This window comes from Pezoporus wallicus, unplaced genomic scaffold, assembly GCF_028554395.1.
Source record: "Pezoporus wallicus isolate ANWC-B61680 ecotype Strahan unplaced genomic scaffold, APGP_CSIRO_Pwel_v1 contig_229, whole genome shotgun sequence".
NCBI classification, from domain to species: Eukaryota; Metazoa; Chordata; class Aves; order Psittaciformes; family Psittacidae; genus Pezoporus; species Pezoporus wallicus.
The window spans coordinates 2,974,384-2,995,294 of record NW_026638360.1 but is presented as its reverse complement, the minus strand read 5'-3'; the positions used below and the strand labels follow the sequence as shown (position 1 = coordinate 2,995,294).

The 20,911-nt window shown below is 42.4% G+C and overlaps 1 protein-coding gene across 2 annotated transcripts in view; it reads left to right on the top strand.

The window, feature by feature from the left end:
• Positions 1-20,911, top strand: part of PTGFRN (prostaglandin F2 receptor inhibitor) — a 65,643-nt gene that overhangs the window by 14,702 nt on the left and 30,030 nt on the right. For both annotated transcript variants that reach the window (XM_057410506.1, XM_057410508.1), the window contains exons 2-3: positions 17,291-17,656; positions 18,507-18,926. In XM_057410506.1, the coding sequence (XP_057266489.1) occupies positions 17,291-17,656; positions 18,507-18,926 (786 nt within the window). The remainder of the gene's footprint in view (positions 1-17,290; positions 17,657-18,506; positions 18,927-20,911) is intronic.

The following is a 20,911-nucleotide window of genomic DNA, read 5'->3' as shown; positions in this document are numbered from 1 at the left end:
CGCTGCCTGGGTGCAGAACCTGGTGATGAAGGTATGAATTTAACACTGAACACTACTGGCTAGGTTATTCACGACTGTGAAACATGCTGCAGTTAAGCAAGCTAAACGGTTAAAGCCTCTTTGGTATGGAAGATGATGGTTGAAGTACAAATACAGGGAAGCCTGGCAGATTGACTATATCACACTCCCAGCAACCCTCCAAGGGAAGCGCCATGTGCTTACCATGGTGGAAGCAACCACCGAATGGCTGGAAACATACGCTGTGCCCCATGCCACTGCTCGGAACACTGTCCTAGGCCTTGAGAAACAGATTTTGTGGTGACACGGCACCCCAGAGAGAATTGACTCAGACAAGGGGACTCATTTCTGGAACAACCTTATAGACACTTGGGCCAAAGAGCATGGCATTGAGTGGGTATATCACACCCCTACCATGCACCAGCCTCTGGGAAAATCGAGCAGTACAATGGGCTGTTAAAGACTACACTGAGAGTAATGGATAGTGGGACTTTCAAACACTGGGATACACGTTTACCAAAAGCCACCTGGTTGGTCAACACCAGAGGATCTGCCAACAGGGCTGGCCCAGCCCAGTCAGAACTTTTACATACTGTAGAAGGGGATAAAGTTCCTGTGGTGCACACAAAGAATATGCTGGGGAAGACAGTCTGGGTTATTCCTGCTTCAGGTAAAGGAAGCACCTGTGGGATTGCTTTTGCTCAGGGACCTGGATGTACTTGGTGGGTAATGCGGGAAGATGGGGAAGTCTGATGTGTACCTTAAGGGGATTTGATTTTAGGGGAAAAGAGCCAATGAACTCAATTATATGCTATTGCCTGCTATGTAGCACTTTAATAGCCTACCAACCGGATGTCTTCAGGTCACCAGTGACTGGGCCTGACTTCCCTCTGACCGTCATCTCAAGAAAGAATGACAAATCCAGACGAGCTCAGCAGTGACCAGACGAGTTCCGCAGTGTCATCAGCAGGCAGCAGTCTAACATTGCATACAGTCTTTTCCTGCTCTGAGAGACTGTTACAAGAGATGGAGCCTGACATCATGGACTGAATGAACTCAGCAGCTTTACAGGGATTGTTCTATGCACTAAGGAGTGATATCTCTGTGTGTGTGTGTGTGTGTGTATATATATATATATATATATATATGAGATAAGAGTGATAGTATATTGAAAAATGTGGGATCTGAGCATGATGTGAATGGTATGGACGTATGGAATAAGGGATGGATACCGTCCTGGGTTCATCAGTAGCAGTCATTTTTCTCCTTCTTAGTAGCTGGTGCAGTGCTGTGTTTTTAACTTTCAGCCTGGAAACAAAGCTGATAACACTGATGTTTTCAGTTGTTGCTCAGTAATGTTTACTCCGACCAAGGACTTTCTGAGTCTCATGCTCTTCCAGGGAGGAGGGGAAGCTGGGAGGAAACAGAGACAGGACACCTGAGCCAAACTAACCAAAGAGGTATTCCATACCACAGCACGTCATGCCCACTATATAAACTGGGGGCAGTTACCCAGAAGGGCTAGGTCACTTCTTGGGTCAGGCTGGGTATTGGTCAGCAGGTGGTGAACAGTTGTATTCTCTTCCCTTGTTATTTCCCTTATCATTATTATTACCGGTGTTAGCAGCAGTGGTTTGTGTTATACCTTAGTTACTAGACTGTTCTTATCTCATCCTGTGGGAGTTACATTCTTTCCATTCTCCTCCTTATCCCTCAGGGAGCTCTGGGAGGAAGAAGGGGGGGGAGGGAGGGGGGGAGGAGTGAGCGAGCGACTGTGTGGTTCTGAGCTACCTGCTGGGCTTAAACCACGACACTTTCTTACGACACTTGTAATACTGATTACTCTCTGCAAAACTTACAGAATAGTGGTGTTAACATGATTTGACGGCCATACCAACAAGTGAACTAAGCTCAGGGGATTTAGTGATGTACTAAAATAAAAAGTGAATAGGGAGTTTAAATAGTGCTTTGGAGCTTCAAAGTGTGAATTTACAAACAATGAAGAAATTTAAAGAAGAATTCAGAGTTTTGATGTATTTATGTATGAAAGGCTTGTCTGTCTTTTTGTTATGGTTCTTTAGTGTATTGCTGTCAGGTCATGGCTACATGCAGAGCTGGGAGGATCCTTTATATTTAAACCATCCATTGACAGTTCTGACAACATGCATACAACATCTCTTTCTGAGTATTAATAAGGGCATGACTCTTTTTCATTTGCCCACTGGGGCTTAGATATAACACTGACTTTTTCAAGCAATTTTATCTTCAGATGTTATGAAGCATAAGAGTAAAGGGAATTTCCTGATATTGCACAGCATTCAGGGCCTTTCTTGCTTATCGCTTTTTTCGTTAATGTTTGAATTCAGATTTTCTGTAGCCCAAGTTCAAGGCGTAAGTGCCAAGAGCATCTCTTGGGTATAGGTTGATATGGTATGAGTGTATTTCACATTTCTATTGTTTTTTTTCTGTTTTCTTACATATGGGTGTGTGTTTTGTGTCTGCATTCTGAAGGATATGTCAGTTCATATCATCTCTGGTGCTAAGGCTGGATGAACAGGACATGGCTTCCAGGATATTTTCTGGTAAAGAAATTGGGGCTTGCTCTGGACATTTGACAGCAATGTTTAGGCCCAGAAAACTGGACCATGAATCAGAAGTACCTTTGGGAAATATTGGCTCTCCCTGTGCACTGAGTATGTCACCTTTGTAACCCAAGGGCTGTTTGCCCTCAAGTGAAGAGGGCAGTTCAGGGAGACACCTGTTAGCTGGAAATCTTAAAGGTACTTAAAATGTACTACTGAGAATATCCTCTCACAGTTTAAAGGTGTGAACTGCTAATCCTAGTGTCTGTGGCCAAGTCCATCTACAGCTTTCCAGGGGAATTTTAACACCTTCGACTTTCTAAATTGGTGGTGTACTTTCCACTTCTATTCTTATGCTGCTTTATATTGTTATGTTGTTAGCTGCTGTCTTTGCAGCCAGGCATAATTTATTTGAAGTTGATGTGAAAATTGTGTTGCTGTGTTAATGCAGTGACTGGTAGAGACTTTTGAGACTTGGTTTGCAGAGCACTGTTGCCACTGAAATGGGTATTTGCAACTTGCAATGTTGTCTTTAGTTCTTATGCTGGATGCGTGTATCCATTCAGGATCCAGAAAATGGCTGGCATGCTCTCTGTTGGGATGAAGTTTGGCTGTTGAGCAATGTACTATAGGGCATAACTGTTCTTAGCATACCAAATGTGAGGATGCCTAGGGTGAATGCAATCTGCTTTCTGTAACAGTGTAAGTTGATTATAAGTGATAGTGAATAATTTCAGGATATTTCAAAGTTCACACAAATATTACAGCAACTTATTTTGTACGTAGGTTGCCTTATTAAATAGTGTAACCTAGGGCAGCTCTGCAAGGAGACGAGCAGAAAAGAAGCAATTAAGCATTTTCCCTCTGGGTATCTTTCAAAACCAGTATTCTCCTCCTCCTGGTGTTTTAATGTCCTGTTGGTTCTCTACCCACCTTTCTCTTGTTTCATGCTCAAAAGGATTCCCTCTCTTCTGATTTTTAAGAGTTACTTGAAAATTCTGTGTTCTTTTATTTTTTTTTTTTGTCTCTCTTCTCACTGCTGGGCACCAAGTGGTCACCAGCTTTGGTGTCACTGAGGTGCAGCAGCAGTAGTAAAAGGTGTTTCTTCCAAGCTCCTTCTTCCTAAAGACATAGAAAGAGAGGGAAGGCCGACACCAAAGATCCATTCAGCCTCATGTTTTGCCTCTTGACAGTGGCCAAGAGCAGATGCCTAGGGAAGAGTGAGCACACCCCGTTACTATCCTAGTGTTTTGTCTCATGATCATAGAATCGTAGAATAGTTAGGGTTGGAAAGGACCTTAAGATTATCAAGTTCCAACACCCCTGCCATGGGCAGGGACACCACACACTAAACCGTATCGCCCAAGGCCTCGTCCAACCTGGTCTTGAACACTGCCAGGGATGGAGCATTCACAACCTCCCTGGGCAACCCATTCCAATGCCTCACCACCCTAACAGGAAAGAATTCCCTCCTTATATCCAGTCTAAACTTCCCCTGTTTAAGTTTTAACCGGTTACCCCTTGTCCTATCAGTACAGTCCCTAATGAAGAGTCCCTCCCCAGCATCCCTATAGGCCCCCTTCAGATACTGGAAGGCTGCTATGAGGTCTCCATGCAGCCTTCTCTTCTCCAGGCTGAACAGCCCCAACTTTCTCAGCCTATCTTCATGTGGGAGGTGCTCCAGTCCCCTGATCATCCTCGTGGCCCTTCTCTGGGCTTGTTCCAACAGTTCCATGTCCTTTTTATGCTGAGGACACCAGAACTGCACACAATACTCCAGGTGAGGTCTCGCAAGAGCAGAGTAGAGGGGCAGGATCACCTCCTTCGACCTGCTGGTCACGCTCCTTTTGATGCAACCCAGGATACGGTTGGCTTTCTGGGCTGCAAGCGCACACTGCCTGCTCATGTTCATTTTCTCATCAACCAACACCCCCAAATCTTTCTCTGCAGGGCTGCTCTGAATCTCTTCTCTGCCCAACCTGTAGCTGTGCCTGGGATTGCTCTGACCCAGCTGTAGGACTTTGCACTTGGCATGGTTAAACTTCATGAGGTTGACATCTCACATCCATAGCTTGGAGTTAAGTTGGTGGTAGTGCCCTCATGTTTAACTTTGGATACTTCCTCCAAGAATTAGCTGGCTCATGGGTGTTGTATTTGGCTACCTCTGAAGCTTCATCTTCTGAAATGTGCAGGGTGATGATTCATATTGGCTGATCTCCACATGTTAATTTTCCCTTCCTCTTTTATCACCTGTGGTGTTGACCTTCCTATACACAGAATGCCAGTGACAGCAGCTAAGTACAATACATCTGAGGTACATTTCTTAAGAGTGGGAATAACAAGAAACATTTTAAGATGTGTATTTAGGTATGCTTATCTGAAAATCAGCAGCTAATGGCTGAATGCCAAGCTCTACTTGACTCCAAGCAGTGATATGATGTGATACAGTCTCTTATTACATGGCTACAAGTGGGTTTTGTCATGTCTAATGGCATGCATACCCTCCAAAGTTTAAATGTGTGTCACATTCTGTAGCGCTGTGTGTTACTCTGTATACCAGGGGAGGCTATTCAGTGTTGGCTGTAGGGGTAAGAGTAGATGCTGCTGCAAGTGGTGTGACTTAATCAAAACAGGTAACAGTGAAAACTTGCTGGCATGTAATCTAAAGGGAGAAAAGAGTTTCAGTTTGTGATGGGAACATGAGAAAACTAATGGACTTCTACAGCCAGAATAGCTTGCTATTCTGCTACTGGAGATAAAATCCCTGTATTGAATACAGGCAAGGTTTTCAGAGGTGATAGAAAGGCCTGAGGGCTGTGAGCCTGAAATGTTACAGAGACTTGCTTCCCCAGAAGGTTAATGCACAGGGTTTTTTGAAAATGGAACCTCTTAGTTTCTTGAACTGTCTAACTTTGGTTACAAGAGGGGAGGGTTTCTTACTTCTGCTTGATCTTGAAGGTGTAAGTACAGAGGAGTTTGTTTCTCTTCCAGGACTGCAGTAACTGGGAGTAGAGTTGTACCAGGCGTATGTATTGCATGAGGTAGTTGAGTGCTCTGCTGGTTTACGAATGTCCTGTATGTTGCTCACATGCACTTACCTGCCCTCCTATTCCAGAAGAACTCTTCCTTTTGTGCAGTAAAATTAATCTTCTGGTAAACTGAACAGCAGCTGCATGCAATACCACTTATTTTCATGTGTGAGAATTGCTTTCTGGAGGTAGAATTTAGGGGCATGGACAGGTAATTACACAGCTAATTTGCCTTTAAGCTTCTGGCGGCCAGGATTGCCAGCAAATTTTTGACTCTTGCACGCTTTTTTTACATTTTGGCTGTTAAATTTGTTGATCAGGGATAAGCAACACTGCAAAGTGTGAGTGGATTTCATATACTGGACATACACTTGTTCATGGCTCAGTTTACATTTGTGATTTAGGGAAGAATTCCCATTTCCACACTGAAGTTAAAGTGAAGTGTGAGCAGCCCTTTAAGTATCCTTGAAGAGCATGCAGGTTGCATTTTCATTACCATATTACTTGGGGTGAGGATTGAATTTCTGAGATGAATCTCCTGACTGTCCCACTTTCTGCACATTGCTGTTTACTGGGAAGCAATCTGAGTGTGTAATTAGGATTTCTCTGGATGTAAATGAACCAGACGTGTCACTGTGGAAGTGTATCTTCTGTGCTTTAGGTGCCCTTGGGTCTTTAGCCTGTGGAACCAGACCTCGTCCAATACAAACTCCCAGACATGCATAGGGAGATTCTAGAGGCCTTAGAACCAGCTGCCCCCTATAGCCTTTTCTCCTTTTGGACTGTGCCAGGTGCTAAAGTAGACAGTTGTGCTAGTCTTAAATTTTTATGTGATGGGGGTTAAGGTTTTTTGCTTTTTAAACATCAGTGAAGTAAATAGGTAAGCCCTCTTCAGTTCCATCTACTGATCTAATACCTTATTCTCATTTTTCAGAATTCTTAATGCAATCAACCAGATAGATTTGAATGTTGTTTGTGAAGCTGTGTTTCCAGAACTGTCCATGTTGGTATTTGATTTCTTTAAATAATGAAGAGGGCTGCAGCATGCCTATTTTAAAGCCAGCTGTTTTGCAGACCCATGTGGGTGTAATTTTATTTAATTGCCTGTATAGGTTACACTCTTTGTACCTTCTAGATGGCATTTAATGTCCATGGCCTCTCATCTTTTTCTTACCTGGACCTCTTTCCTCCTTTTGCCCCTCCGAACTGCTGATCCTCCCCTTTGCAAGAGGGAAACAAATATGTAATGAAAAATGTTCTTTCCTGAAACAGAAGTAATTTCACGTGCCTGCTTTTTCTTTTTTTTTTTTTTTATGCCAGAGACCAGGCTTGCTGCCTTTTCAAGGTTAAGAGAGCTTCTCATTGTTCAGCACCATAGCAAATAATAAAAGCTCAGCAGCAACAAATACTTGTAAATACCTTGCAGTCCTGTTCTCAGTTACAGAATTAGTTATGTAAATCTTGTATTAAATGAGGAAGAGCCCTGATGTCTCCTAGGTCATATTCTGTGTGTGCACGCATGTGTACAATTCCTTCTTGTCTAGGAGGAAAATATCTCTGCTCCTAACACGCAGGCTACGTAGAGATTAGCATACTAAACAGTATTGCTCTGTATGACCTGAAATTGGCTTTTGAGTGCTAATTGGATCTATGGGCTTTGAGAGGAGGGGTCAGGCAACTCTGGCTTCTGGTTTTCTAGGTTGCAGGTAGCAGTATGAATATAGTGGTGGTGTAGGTGCCTTGGTAAAGACCTCATGGGGGCTCCTGAGCTACAGGGGTACCAGCTGATAGGGCCCAAGCTAAACTGTCTGCTTTGCATTTGCTTATGCCTTTTTTCTGGCTGTACGTATCTTTCTGTTTTCATCTTAATATAAAGAAACAGTGTGACAAAGTGAAATGAGCACTAAGCCTGACAACAGGAATGCCTGTGGTGTGTTCCTAATTGCTCTTGCTCCTACTGTATGAGTTTGGTCTAGTTGGTTAATTTGTCCAAGCTGGCAGTAGGTGTGCTACTGCACTTAATCTCTGTGTGCACAGGCACTCATTTTCATGCTGTAACACCCATTCTGTGTGCATCTGTTGTTGGCATTTTTAATGTGGCTGTTTGCTTGGAGATTATTTGGTGAAATATTATACAGTGAAGGTAGGACTGTTAGATAATTAAATTACAGATGAAAAGGATTACTCTATAAACACTGAGATCCATCCCTCCACTGGCTCCTATGGCTACAAATCAATTGTCAAGCATGGAGCTAAGGTGGGCCAGTGCCATATGCTGCCTTGTTCAGCAGTTCCAGCAGCCTTGCTGCCCAGCCACCTCCGTCCATAATCTCCTACCACAGACAGGCTGAAGCTGCCTTTCAGGATTTACATCAGAAAGTGTGAGAGCCCAATATGTGTGTCAGGTTGTTCAGCATTGTGGCTGCTGACGTTTGTAATCAGGCTTCCCTCTGTTGCTGTTTTTGCTGAACCCTGCTTGATGCCTTTGTTCATCCACTGGAATGCTTGCTGGAAAACTTGTATCTGCGTACTGAGATTTGAAATGATCCCCAAAACCAATTTTTGAGGAGGTGGAGGTTAAGATTTTAATAATATCTGGATTATGAAAGCATATGGCTTTTTTTTTTTTTAAATCTCATCTTCTGATCCCTTTGAGATTTAACTTGGCTTTAAACAGGACTATGTTTGGTATGGATGGTGTGTTAAGTTAAATTGCAGTGGATGAGTGCTACCGAATTTAAGCAGGTAAAAAAAAACTCAAAAAAACACTACCAGCAGGAAACCGAACAAACGCCCCTCCCCCCAAACAAAAATAAAATCCCAAACCACAACCCCTCAAAACCCCCTGCACCCCTCAAAAAACCAACCAACCAAAAAAAACCCCCACCAAAACTCAAAGCAAAACAATGACCCTGCAAAAACATCACACAAAACCCCCACTTGTTTTTGTTTTCTTTGCTTTTTTGTTTCAGTATAATTGTCAATAAAAAGTAAAAGACTTCTTATTGGATTCAGCACTTCCTATATTTGAAAGCATTTTGAGCAATGAAAATGGTTAGTCTCTGCCCAGAAGAAATGGCAGTATAAAGTGAATGGATTTGGACAGCTCTGCACAGTTCCAACTGCTTTGGTAAAGATTTAAGAGAACAGATAAATGCAAGTTAATGATGTTTCAGAACAGCACTTATTTTAATTCCATATATTCCAGTTTGAGGACTTTTTTAAAATTGGTAAATGTTTTCACTCCTCTTGAGTTGGAATTAGTGTTACAGCTTTTAAACTGTGTCTTCCTCCCCACTAAAGAAAGCGTGAAGATACTTTAGATACAGCATTTCTGCAAGTATTTACAGCTTCCAACTGTGCTAGCTCTTCAGCTTTGAGTTGTGGTCCTTACTGCTTTGTCAACTGTTTTCCTTAGAATGTAACATATTGAACGTCTCCTCTGGCAGCACAAATTACTTCCGAGGCAAAAAAAAAAAACCCAAAAAATCACCTGTCTTGCATGGAGGTCTAAATGCCATCTCTAGAGGCCCTGGACTTTTTGGTCAGATGTCACCAGGTAACCTAAATGGGTTTCTCTGCCAGAGTAGGGTAAAAATGGAGTTTTGTGAGACTATTTGGAGGTAAGTAAATGAAAGTCGTTAGCAGAGACAGGTATTCCAGATGAGGCCCAGGAAGAAGCAGCATATTGACTCTTGTATTTCATTGCTTTTTTTTCTTCTTCCCTTTTTATTCTCGGCTATTCTGGGGGCTTATCAAAAGTAGTTCTTTTGATACAGCCTTTTATCTTCAACTGTCAGTCAGTGGTAGGGAAGGGAAATAGAGATGGAGTTGTTTGACTCTCAGAGGAATCTAAAACACAATCTTTACTGTTATCTCTGTGTCTGCTAGATGTTTGTTCTGTTTGGACCAGTGGTGCCACAGTTCTCTGCCTGCCAGGGGCTGCTCTGTTTGACAAACTAGCCTTCTGCTTTGCACAGCTGGGAAAGTTTTAGATGGCTTATCCTTTCCCCTCTGCCTGCTGTATGCCTTGCTTTACCTTCCAGTAGCATACCTGTCCCAGTGACTGGGAAAAAGTGGTGCACAGTGGGATCTGTGCTGTCAACAGCTGGCAGTGGTGTTTTAAATTCTAATTAGTACTGCATAGGGAACATGGTTACTGCCTTACAAGCTCCCACTGTAGTTTATGGTCTCCTTTTATTGTAGCAGGTATAATCCACAGAAACACTTACAGTAAATTCCCATAGCTCATTTTGGCAGAGAATTGAAATGGCTTGCATGCTTTGGTGGAAGAGGTCTTCAAAAGGGTGGAGCTGTACAATTCTTTATTCCCAATAGCCCAAGAGATGGCAAGAGAAGCAATTCTACCTGTTGCATTTGCCTTAGCAGTGAGACATGGCAAAGGAAGGCCTTCCTTCTTATGAGGCAGTTCAGTGAAGTTTTTCCAAAACAATTATATTTGGGCAGTGATCAGATGATCTGCTGAATATCTGCAGTGATACAGTGTTTTATATGGTGAAGTACTGTTCTCTTACTATCCTTGTCTTTTTAGATAAGGCCTTCTGTCTGCTGTTTTCAGATCTGAACTAGCCAATTACTATGTAGTTATCCAAAGCAATATGGTCCAAACAGTTCTGTTGGGCAGAACAGATCAGATCAGACTTGATAGATGTTAATCTGGCCCAACTGGGCCAGATGTGGCTGGTGTGTTTTGTGTATTTAGGGTAGGAGTGATGGTGGCTTTTTTTGGTGGGTTGTGTTTGTGGTTCTTTTTTTTTAAAGAGTAGGGGAGAAGGATGGAAAATCTGTTTAGTTTTAATGCTGAGCTCAGGTGATTGTCTCACTAGGTTTCAACTATAATCATAACTGAACTGTTTGGCTAATCTAGTGGCCTTCTACGATGGAGTGACTGCTTTGGTGAATAAGAGCAAGTGATGTCATCTACCTTGACTCTGGTAAGGCTTTTAGCACAGTCCTTGTCACTAAACTGGAGAGAGAAGGGTTTGATGGATGGACTACTTGAAGGATAAGGAGCTGGCTGCATCTAAAGAGTTGCCCTCAATGGCTCACTGTCCAAAAGGTGATGAGAAAAAGCTATGTCCTTCATGTGTCTGTGTTAAGACTGATACTGTCCAGCGTCATCATTAATGACACAGACAGTGGGGATGAATGCACTGTCAGTAAGTTTGTGGGCAACAGCATCCTGAATGGTGCAGTTGATTTGCTGAAGTGAAGGTATGCCATCCAGAGAGACCTGTTGAGGAGTGGGCCCATATGAACCTCATGAGGTTCAACAAGGCCAAGTCCTTCACCTGGATCAGGGGAATCCCCTTTATCAGTGCAGTCTGGGGGATGAAGGGATTGAGAGGAGCCCTGTGGAGAAGGACTGAGGATACTGGGGACTATAAAAATGGACTTGAGCAAGCAGTGTATGCTCACAAACCAGAAAGCCAACCGTATGCTGGGTCGCATCAAAAGACGTGTGACCAGATCAAGGGATGTGATTCTGCCCCTCTGCTCTGGTGAGACCCCACCTGCAGTACTGTATCCAGCTCTGGGGCTCCCAGCACAAGAAAGGCATGGATCTGCTAGAGAGGGTCCAGACGGGGGCTGGAACACCTCTTCAATGAGGAAGAGCTGAGAGAGTTGGTAGTGTTTAAGCTGGAGAGAGCTGAGGAGACCATATTACAGCCTTTCGAGGCTTAAATGGATCTTACAAGAAAGATGGAAACTTTTACCAAGGCTGATAATGACAGGACAAGGGACAACAGTTTTAAACTGGAAGAGGGTAGGTTTAATTTGAGCATAAGGAAGAAACTCTTTACTGTGTGGGTGGTGAGGCACTGGCACAGGGTGCCCAGAGGAGCTGTGGCTGCCCCATTCCTGGCACTGTTCAAGGCCAGGTTGGATGGGCTTTGAGCAACCTGGTCTAGTGGGAGGTGTCCCTGCCTGTGGCAAAGCGGTTGGCACTAGGTGATCTTTAAGGTCCCTTCAAACCCAAACCATTCTGTGGTTCTCTGATAATTAAGAACTGTGTCCTTGTGAAAGCCTTGTGGTTTGCTTAGGTGTATTTGAAATCCCTTTCTTGGGGGTAGTGGGTGAGGGGTGAATGGGGAAGACAACAGGTCATTACTGTGCTGCAAAATATGTTGCTTTAACCTTTTCATGTGAATCTTAATCCACATGGTATAGATGGAGTCCAGCAGGAAAGGTGCTGGAGATACAGCTTTTCTGAGATATCTCAGATGGTTTTGGAGATTAGAGCAATCCAGCAGCCTTGCAGTTTGATAGCATTTCTGAGGCTTCACTTAAGATGCAGGATGTGTTTCTTCATCCTGATAGAGATAATGGGTTTTAAGCAATTACACCCAGGCTAATTCCTTTTGATAAGAGCTCTACATTATCTAAAAAAGAATCCTAACCGCCTGGGAGAGAACAATGTAAATATCTCTCTCATGGACTGTTTCATTTGCTCTTCTCTGATATCTTCAGATGATATGCCACAGGTCTTTCAGGCCTTAAAAATCTGTCAGTCTTTTTTTAGGTGTGGCTGTATGTCTGGTGGGACAAAACAAGATGCAAAATCAAAATATTTCTTTTTCCCCCTCCTCCACTTGTAAAATGGCTTAGTATGTCTCAAACCATGTAGTTAAGTAGTGCAGGACAGGAGTGGGACATTTGGGATTTTGCTAGAAATAGGAGGCAGAGTGCACAGCTTTAATAGTGGGGAATCCATTGCTTATTCTCCTATGTGGCACTAGAAGGGTTGTCCCTGCTCAACCCCCTCATTTACACACTGCTGAAGCAAAGTGGTGCCTAGATTGAAAATAAATGGAGGGGTTCAGGGAGGGAAAAGTCATTACCACCACTTGCTAAGTTGGCTGTGGTATCTTTTTCCTGTCATAAACTGTTGTGAATTTGAGAGGACTGCTGTGTTTCCTTCCCAGATGTGGTAAAGTTTAGTCAGCAAATGAAATGACCTTTTGTTCAGAACACTCTTTTGAGATGAAAGGCATCAGCAAAGTTGTTGCTGTGTCTCCCGTGACTGCCTTTGTTGAGGAGCTGGACTGTGTGTTCTAAGTCTTCCTGATGCAAAGCCTGGAGTGCTTAGTCTGAGCCAATTTACTCATTCTTCAGCTCTTACATTTTGCCTTTAACTGGCTTCCTACTGCATGTCACATTGCATTCTCCTTTGGCTGGTGGATGTAGAGAGCAAACCTGCCCCTCTGGGCTGCTAAGAGAACTTGTTTGCTTATTAGAGCTGTCTAGTGCAGGGTGGAGGAAGCACCTTGTGCAAGAGAGTGTTGAAGCAGAAGCATGTCCTTTGCAATGATAATACCTTCTCAGCCTTGCAAGCAACTCCACAGATACTTCTCATCTTTTTCTTTCATTAATGATACATAGGTGCAGAACCTGTGTGAAGATGAAGCTCCTGAAAGACTTTTCTCATCTAGAGCAATGCCCCTAATGCAAGAGGAAATCCTCACCAGCCCTTTTCTTGAGGAACTGTATCATTTGTTGAAGAGTTTAAACATATCACTTGTTTTGTAGATCCTGCACAATTTTGCTGGCTTGTTTTCTTGATTTTCCTAAAAATGACAGGTTGCTATTTAATGTGCTCAGATTGACTTCACAACCTATCTATTCAGTCATCTGCTTTCCTTGATACCGTTTTTGAAAGGATTTCATTTAATGACAGCAATGAGATGGTGCATCTAGGTGATGAGGTAAATTAATGTGAGTATTTCACGGACCATTGCTAGGGAACAAATACTAGCTCCAAAATGCCTAAGTTATGTCTTGGCTCTCTTGTCACTGTATTATTGAGATGGCAGGCCCCAGTTTATTAAGTTGAGCCATACTTTGCCTGTGTTCCTGATAGATTATTTCATGCATTTCCTTGGGAGAATCCTCTAATTGAGCTGCTTGACAAACAGCCATGACAGCTCTGTGGTTGCTCTACTTTTTGGATGTTTCTTGGCCTAAGCCTGCAAAAGGATCAGTGTTGCCTGGTAGTCCTGTCACCTAATGAGCCCAAGAAACAAATCCTATCCCTTGTGTTTGTGTGCTGGCATAGTTACAGGAGCTCCATTATCTTTTGTTTTGGAAAACAAAATTGCAATTTCATCTGGTGTTCTGGTAAAGTTTTGTATTTGGGCTTTTAATAGCGTGTTCAGGCAGGTTTGATGTCCAGCATTGCAGTTTATGATGCCGAGCCAGTTACAGAGTTCCTGCTAAATACAAATCTTTGATGGTCTCAGTGATACTGAAAAATACTGAATTGTCAAAGTTATGTTGTTTTCTGTCACTAGTGTGTACACTGCTCTGTCCTGCTCCATCTGTTACTACCATTAAATGAGATTCAAATGAAATCACTATGAACATGTCACCTTATATTAACAGTGAAATATATTAGGTGTCATGGAAAATAAATGTTTCCAACAAATTTACAGTGTTTGTAGCTCTTGCATCATGAATGCTGAACCTGGGTTGCTTTGGGAGGATTGAGAGTGTATGTGAATAATATGGAGCACTGCAAGAATAAAACATTTGTAAAAGCTTCTATTTTTTTTGCCAGAGTAATATGGAACTCACCTCTTGCCAAGATCAGTATATGTAGCTCTGTGTCTTCCACTGCAGTTACATGAAATGTTAATCCCTGATGCACAACAAAGAACATAACACTCTGTTCAGTACCTAGGGATGCTCTTGCTGTTCACTGTTGCAGCACAAAAGACAGAACCCTGAATTCAAGCTTGCTAGATACTGAGTGTCCTGGGTTGCCTAGAAATGCAGCTCACCCTTTGGAGTGTCTGCCCTGCACATGCTCCTCCTTACCTGTAGTCATGGCACAGGAGGTGCTCTGCAGTTAAGTTCTCATTCTCTTACGTTGTGATACTGACTCTGCTCCTGCCTTAGAAGAATCCTGATTAATCTTCTCAGTAACAAATGTTATTGCTTGCAAAGAATAAAAGTATAAATGCTACAGATCTCTTCTCTTCTGCAGCCTCTTCTTCTACCCTCCTTCCAACTTTGTGTTAAACTGGAATTGCTTGTGCAACTGTGCTGTGAGAAGGGGGATAGTCATCGCTTCACATCAATAGGCTACGGTCTCTGAACAGATCCATTGAGGAGTCCCTGCGCCCACACCTTTCCCTTTGGCCTGCCTTCTCTTATGAAGGTGCTAATCACCCCCTACCTTCATTTACTGTCAAATGGTCTTTAGTGACATTGGAAGAAGAGAAACTGAGCTGTCGGTGCTAATCTCAAACACAAATGTGCAGCTCTTGCCACATTAGTCATGCCTTCGTGACCTCTAGGTTGGATTAGTGCAGTGGTGGTAGGTAGGTGGTAGGTGATATGTGGGTCTACAGGTAAAGACACATGCAGAATAGTGTTGTCTACTTGTTTTAGTGTCACAGGAGAGTATTTTCTAGAGAGATGTCAGTGTTTGAGGGGTGCCCTCAGTCAAGATCCTGTGCTGACTTCTCACAGTGGTCTGCTGGAAGGTGGTTTGGCTGTCAGGCAGCACTTTAAAGCTTACCTGCTGCTCTAAGAGGGTAAGTTGAAAGATTGAATAGGGCTCCAACTTAAGACCTAGTAAGGAAATACATCAAGAGTCCTGCAGCTTTATTTTTCGTTAGTTATTTTTATGTACCAATGATTTTACTATATGGTGCTTGTGTTTAGAGAGATAGCCTTAAAGACATCTGATTGTGGAACATTACATAGTGGAGGTCTTCTGCTCTGATCTCCATATGAATGGTGCAGAGAAGTCCAGCTTCCTTATTAGGGCTAGTCAATCATTTGGTCAAGTACATAATAACCATCTTCTGAGAGGGATATAAGGGGTGAGAGATTAACCCCAGTCTGCATTACAAGTAAGTTTCATGAAGTATTCAGGTTGAATACAGAAGGTCATGGCAATGACAAAATTGGAATATTATGACTGTTATGTTAGGGTGTCCCTGCCCATGGCAGGGGGGTTGGAACTTGATGATCTTAAGATCTTTTCCAACCCTAAGTATTCTATGATTCTGTGATTCTATGATTCTATGACTGAGCCTGTACATGTGAACAGCCTGCAAATCAAAGAGTTAGGAACCGGGGAGGTAAAGCCAGTGTCAGCCCTTGGTTCACCTGTTTGCTGAGCAGCAACTGGGGATAAAAATACACTTTTTAGTGGTTTAGTGGTTTCTGTCCATGAGACTAACTTCTTTCAGACGCCTGGATACCTTTTGGCATGATGGTCCTAAGCCTGTGAGTGGGGTCTTAATCTGCAGCAAGAAGACATACAGAGTGATAGGAAGGGAAAGGCTCAGCAAGTATATTGGTGTTCATGTCCCAATGTAGCTGGTGAATTAGAGCAGTTGTGGGTTGTTGGACTTAGTGTGTTGGGTGTTTTGTTTGTTTAAATTTGGCTTTGCCTCTGTGGTATCAGCTCAGCCTTTTGGTCTGACTGCTTTTGGTGTTGTTATGGCCACTGTCTTGGTTTTAGCAAGATTTGTCCTTCAGCGTTCTGACTTCTCCTCTTCTACCTGGCTGCTAAAATACTTTGCTAAGGATACAGAGGTGGTGGGATGCAATAGGCTGTTCATGTGTGGAGACTGAGTTTAAGTGGTAACCCTCTCATTCTGAAAAGATTTCTCTGGTTGAAACTATGAATCAAATTGGTTTGCTCTTTTAGGAAGTAAGAACCTGCTAAAATCCATGCACACTGCTGCAGTTATACTTTGGGATACAGAGCCAAATCAACCAGAAAAGTCTCCTGCTGCATCTTTGCCAGGTCCTCTAGCTACTTGAAGTGGATCACACTTCAAGTAACATGCTGTTCTGCCAGCCTTCTGCAGAAAACTGCTCTTGTCCCTCTAGCATTGTAGCAAGACAAGGTCCATCCTGACAGGTTCAGACATGGTCTTGAACACTGTGTGTTCCTCTGATCTGTAGGGAGCCTCCTCTGCTCATGCTGCCCTGTTCTGGGACTTCCACCAAAGAGGAAATGTGTGCTAGAAACAGATGTGGTTGCACAAATCTGTTCAAGCAAACTGTGTTGAAATCTGCTCTTACAAATCAATTAGGAAGGTGAGGAAGCTCACCTGCGTTAGAGAAAAGCCACGGCTCTTCAGGGCAGAAATGACTGCACATTTTTGGAGGAAGTCAACTTACTGTGCTTATGGCCCTCAAGCGAGGGAAGAATTAGTTTCCTACTTTGAACCCTCTACTGAGGGTTCATTTTTATAAGACTTCAGGAGAAGTCTTATAAAAATGTCTGGCTAAGTTATGCCCTCAATTTAGTAATGAAAACCACTTATTAGTGGTGTTTAAGCATCTTGAATAGCACTTAGCTTGTAGTAGAGAAACTGGTACACGTTGGATCTATGGCTACTTCTCTCACTTTTTTTTATTTTTTATTTTTCTTCCTCCTCATAGTTTTCTCTCTTGCAGTATTTTGTTATTTATGTGTTAAGTAATGAAACAAAGATTGTACTCTCTAAAAATAGAGCGTTTAAGGGCTCCTGCTCCAATGAGATTACAAATTACTTGGAAATAGTGGTTTTACTACTTCTAGCTTTCTGCAGTGAGATTCCCAATCTTATTCTATGCTGTCCTGGTAATTCCTTTGTTAACTGTGTGGTTTTTTTTCTCTATTCTCCTGCCTAGCCGTCTGCAGAGGGCGTGTTGTGAGGGTTCCCAAAGGTCCTCTTATTCGAGTCGTGGGAACGGAGGTTGAGATCCCTTGCAGTGTTAGTGACTACGATGGACCCAGTGAACAGAACTTTGACTGGGAATTCTCCCAGGAGACTGACTTCCTACGGATAGTGAGTACCTGGGATTCTACATTCACCTCTGAGGAGTACCAAAACCGCGTAGGCTACGGGGATATCAAACTGAGACGGATCAGCAATGATGCTGTGGAACTTGTGATTAGAAACATCCAGCCAACTGATCAAGGGAGATATAAATGCTCCACACCCAGCACTGATGCCACCGTTCAGGGAAATTATGATGCGGAGGTCCAAGTGAAAGGTATTTCTGAAGAGTGAGGTGTGCTCTAAATTTGTTTTTGATATTGATTATAGATGTGCTCTAAAGAATGTTGAACTTCTGTTGCTTATGAGCATTGTGATTATTTTTTTCCTCCTCTTCTTGTTTCTGTTTAATTCTTCTAAAGCCAGCATCAAAAGTTGGGAAGTGTGATAGCAAAGGCAAGTGAGGTGAAGAAACAAAGAGAGGCTGTTTACTATAAACACCACTTTACTTGTTTCTGTCTAGTAAAGACATAAATAAAAATGGGAAAACTAAGCAGAAAGATTTCTGAAGATGTCTGCAAATATTTAATATCCCTAAGCCTCTGGGTAGAGAGGCTAACTTCAGGTAAAAACCAGCCTGTCTTCTCTCTCATTTATAGCGTCATTTAGGGATCCTTCTGAATGAAAGAAGTAATCTTTATTTTCCTCTTTAGCATGATGATACTGCAGTCATACCCTAACTTTGCTCTCTCATTTAGGGCTCTTCAGTAATAACTTAGGAGGCTATTTTTTTCAAGTCTCTTTATCTTTTACTCCCATGAAAATCAAGATGGTTTTCTGGCTGGGAATAGTCAAAATGATGATGTTTGGATGAGAAACTAAAGTGAGGGGAAAGATAAATGAATTTGAATGCTTGTCTGGGCTTGTTTCAAATGAAGCACTTCCTTTTAATGGATTTTCAGCTGAATTTCCTTGTTCCTTGAATATATTTATGTGTGGAAGAAGGAATGATTGGCCAAGTGTTGCTCTGCGGTAGTTTTATTGCCTTATATCTGGAAAGGTCAGTTTGAGTGTTCTTTTTTTGATTCTGTTTTATGATGCTTGTGTCTTTGATCTTTTTTTAATAGTGATTTCCGATGGCTTATCCGTGAGTGGTTCAAAAGCACGTTCCTCAGTGTCTCTCAGGCTGTCTGAGGGTGACTCCTTCAAGCTGCACTGCTCAGCAATTACCACCTCACAAGAGCACACTCATCTGCATATGACTTGGCAGAGCAAAAATGGATCAACTTGGTGCGATATCCTGTCTTTGACTCATGAGGGCAAATTCCAGCCAGGCCCTGGCTACGAAGAGCGCTACCATAATGGAGATATTCGCTTGGACACGGGGGCAAATGACACATACTGGTTATCTGTGTCCCAGGCCTTGTCAGTGGATGAGGGTGTCTACAGATGTCTTGTGAGTGAGTGGGTAAGAGGGGCAGATAGCTCATGGCAGAAGATTCAGGAGAAGAGAGTGGAGATAGCAAGCGTGGCAATCCAGCCCACTGGTGAGTGTTACTTATGGGCTGGGGGTCACACCTTGTAGCTACAGCAGTGCTGTCTATATTGTGATACTTTGAGAGCAGAAACTGGCTGAGCTGAACTAAATGAGGTTGTGTTCCAGGACAACCTAGAGTACTGTTTGGAGATCTGGTCTGTTTATATCTGAGCTGATAGAAAATGCTTGACATATTTTTTTCTAGCTTCTATTTTGGGGAGAAGGGGGATGATGCATGGAAGCATTGACTTGGACTTCTTAGATGCCTAGATCAAGATTTTATCTCATGCTTAGTTCACGTCAGATTTTTTTCTGTTTTTTTTTTAATATTTCTTATTGTATTTAACCCCTGAGCACTCCAAACCTTCCCTCTGCTCTCTCACTCCACAGGGCTGTCCCATGGCACTAAACAACTGCACTTCCCCTGTAAAAGTCGCTTGTGATTCAGTGACAGATATGAAGCTTTCCTGTATGTTGTTTATTAAAAAATCATAAAAAAAACAAGATAAGCAGTGATAATTTAACATGACAAATTATCCAGTGATTTTTATCATGAGCACTGGATCACTGGTCTGATTGCTCCATTGTGTTGGCAGGGATCTAGGACAATAATGATTCTGTTAAACACAACATTGCATTCTTGACTAAGGAGACAAAAATATATATTGTGCTGTGCAGAAGATATCCAGATATCCCTGCCCATACTGGTGTCAGCAATAGATACACCTGAGCACTTAATTGTATTAGCATTACCAGTGCTAGCTGGAGGAGGGAAAGTGAGGGGTGATGCATCTTGATACTCAAAAGGTGGAAAAACAGGCAGTGATGGTACGTCAGAAATGTGAGATTATGACGCAATTTTAAAAGTGTTCAGACACTTCAAAGGCTATCTTTTCAGTTTTGTAATCCTTTAATCGCTATAGGAAGAAACCAGAACTGCTGGGTTTTTCTTGGTATCTCATCTGGATGTAGTTTTAGTACCTTGATGGTACTTAGACTGTGAAATCTGACAGGATCAATCTGTGTCCTCTTTTTCAGGGTGCCTGTTACGCAGTAAAGCTTGCAGGTGCTTTCTGCTGAGGCAGGACTTGCTTAATTAAGAGTTGTAATTCTCCATTTTGTCACACTTTTGAAGAGCTTGGTTTAAGTAGGTAGGGTTTAATCAATGGCTAAAACCAGGAAGATAGCCAGCACCAGTGCAGTTTTTTAATGTGGTTTGGATGTGTGGTTTTCTTTGTGTTTGTTTTTTGTTTGTTAGTGAAGTATTTGCCTTCCTTTTTAGTTCAGGCACTGGCACTCTGTTGGGGCATGGAGGCTTTTTTTAAAGTTATGCTAGATGGGATAGGTTACACTCCAGCAAAACGTGGGAATTTTTACCCATGCATCCTGTAGTAGGACTTGAAGTTGTAAATGCAACTTGAAGTTTTAAATGAAACAATCAGTTATGCCTGGTAGTTTCACTTCCCTCATTCTCACCTGCTGTAACCTGTAGAGTTAAATCTGTAGAAACAAAATTAAAAATCCCAAACTAAAAGATGAATTAACATCTCTAACAAAGTCATGCACAGGTTACTTGTGTAACTGTGTAGTAGGGTTTTTTTTCTGTTGCTCTTCTATCCACTTGCTCATCACTTCTGTCTCCTAAAATCATGATGTCTATGGGCCCAACTTTGTTCTTGTATGTCTTTTTTTAATAGTGCTTTGCACAATAGGTACATAACTGAGGCCTTTAGACATGTCTGTAACAACAACAAAAAAAGCATTTGAGAATATATGTATGGGTAAACTCTTTTTTTAGAGTTCTTCTGTATGCATTCACTGCCAGATTCTGAATGCCTGTCACTATTTCATGAAGACAGAAGTTGTCTCTCATTCCTGATGATAATCCTAGAAAGCTTTTACAGATGGGTACCTATTATATAATAGAACATAGTTTTACATAGAAGTCACCAATTTGCACCAGAGTCATGGCTGCCTGTTTAAGGCAGCAATCTG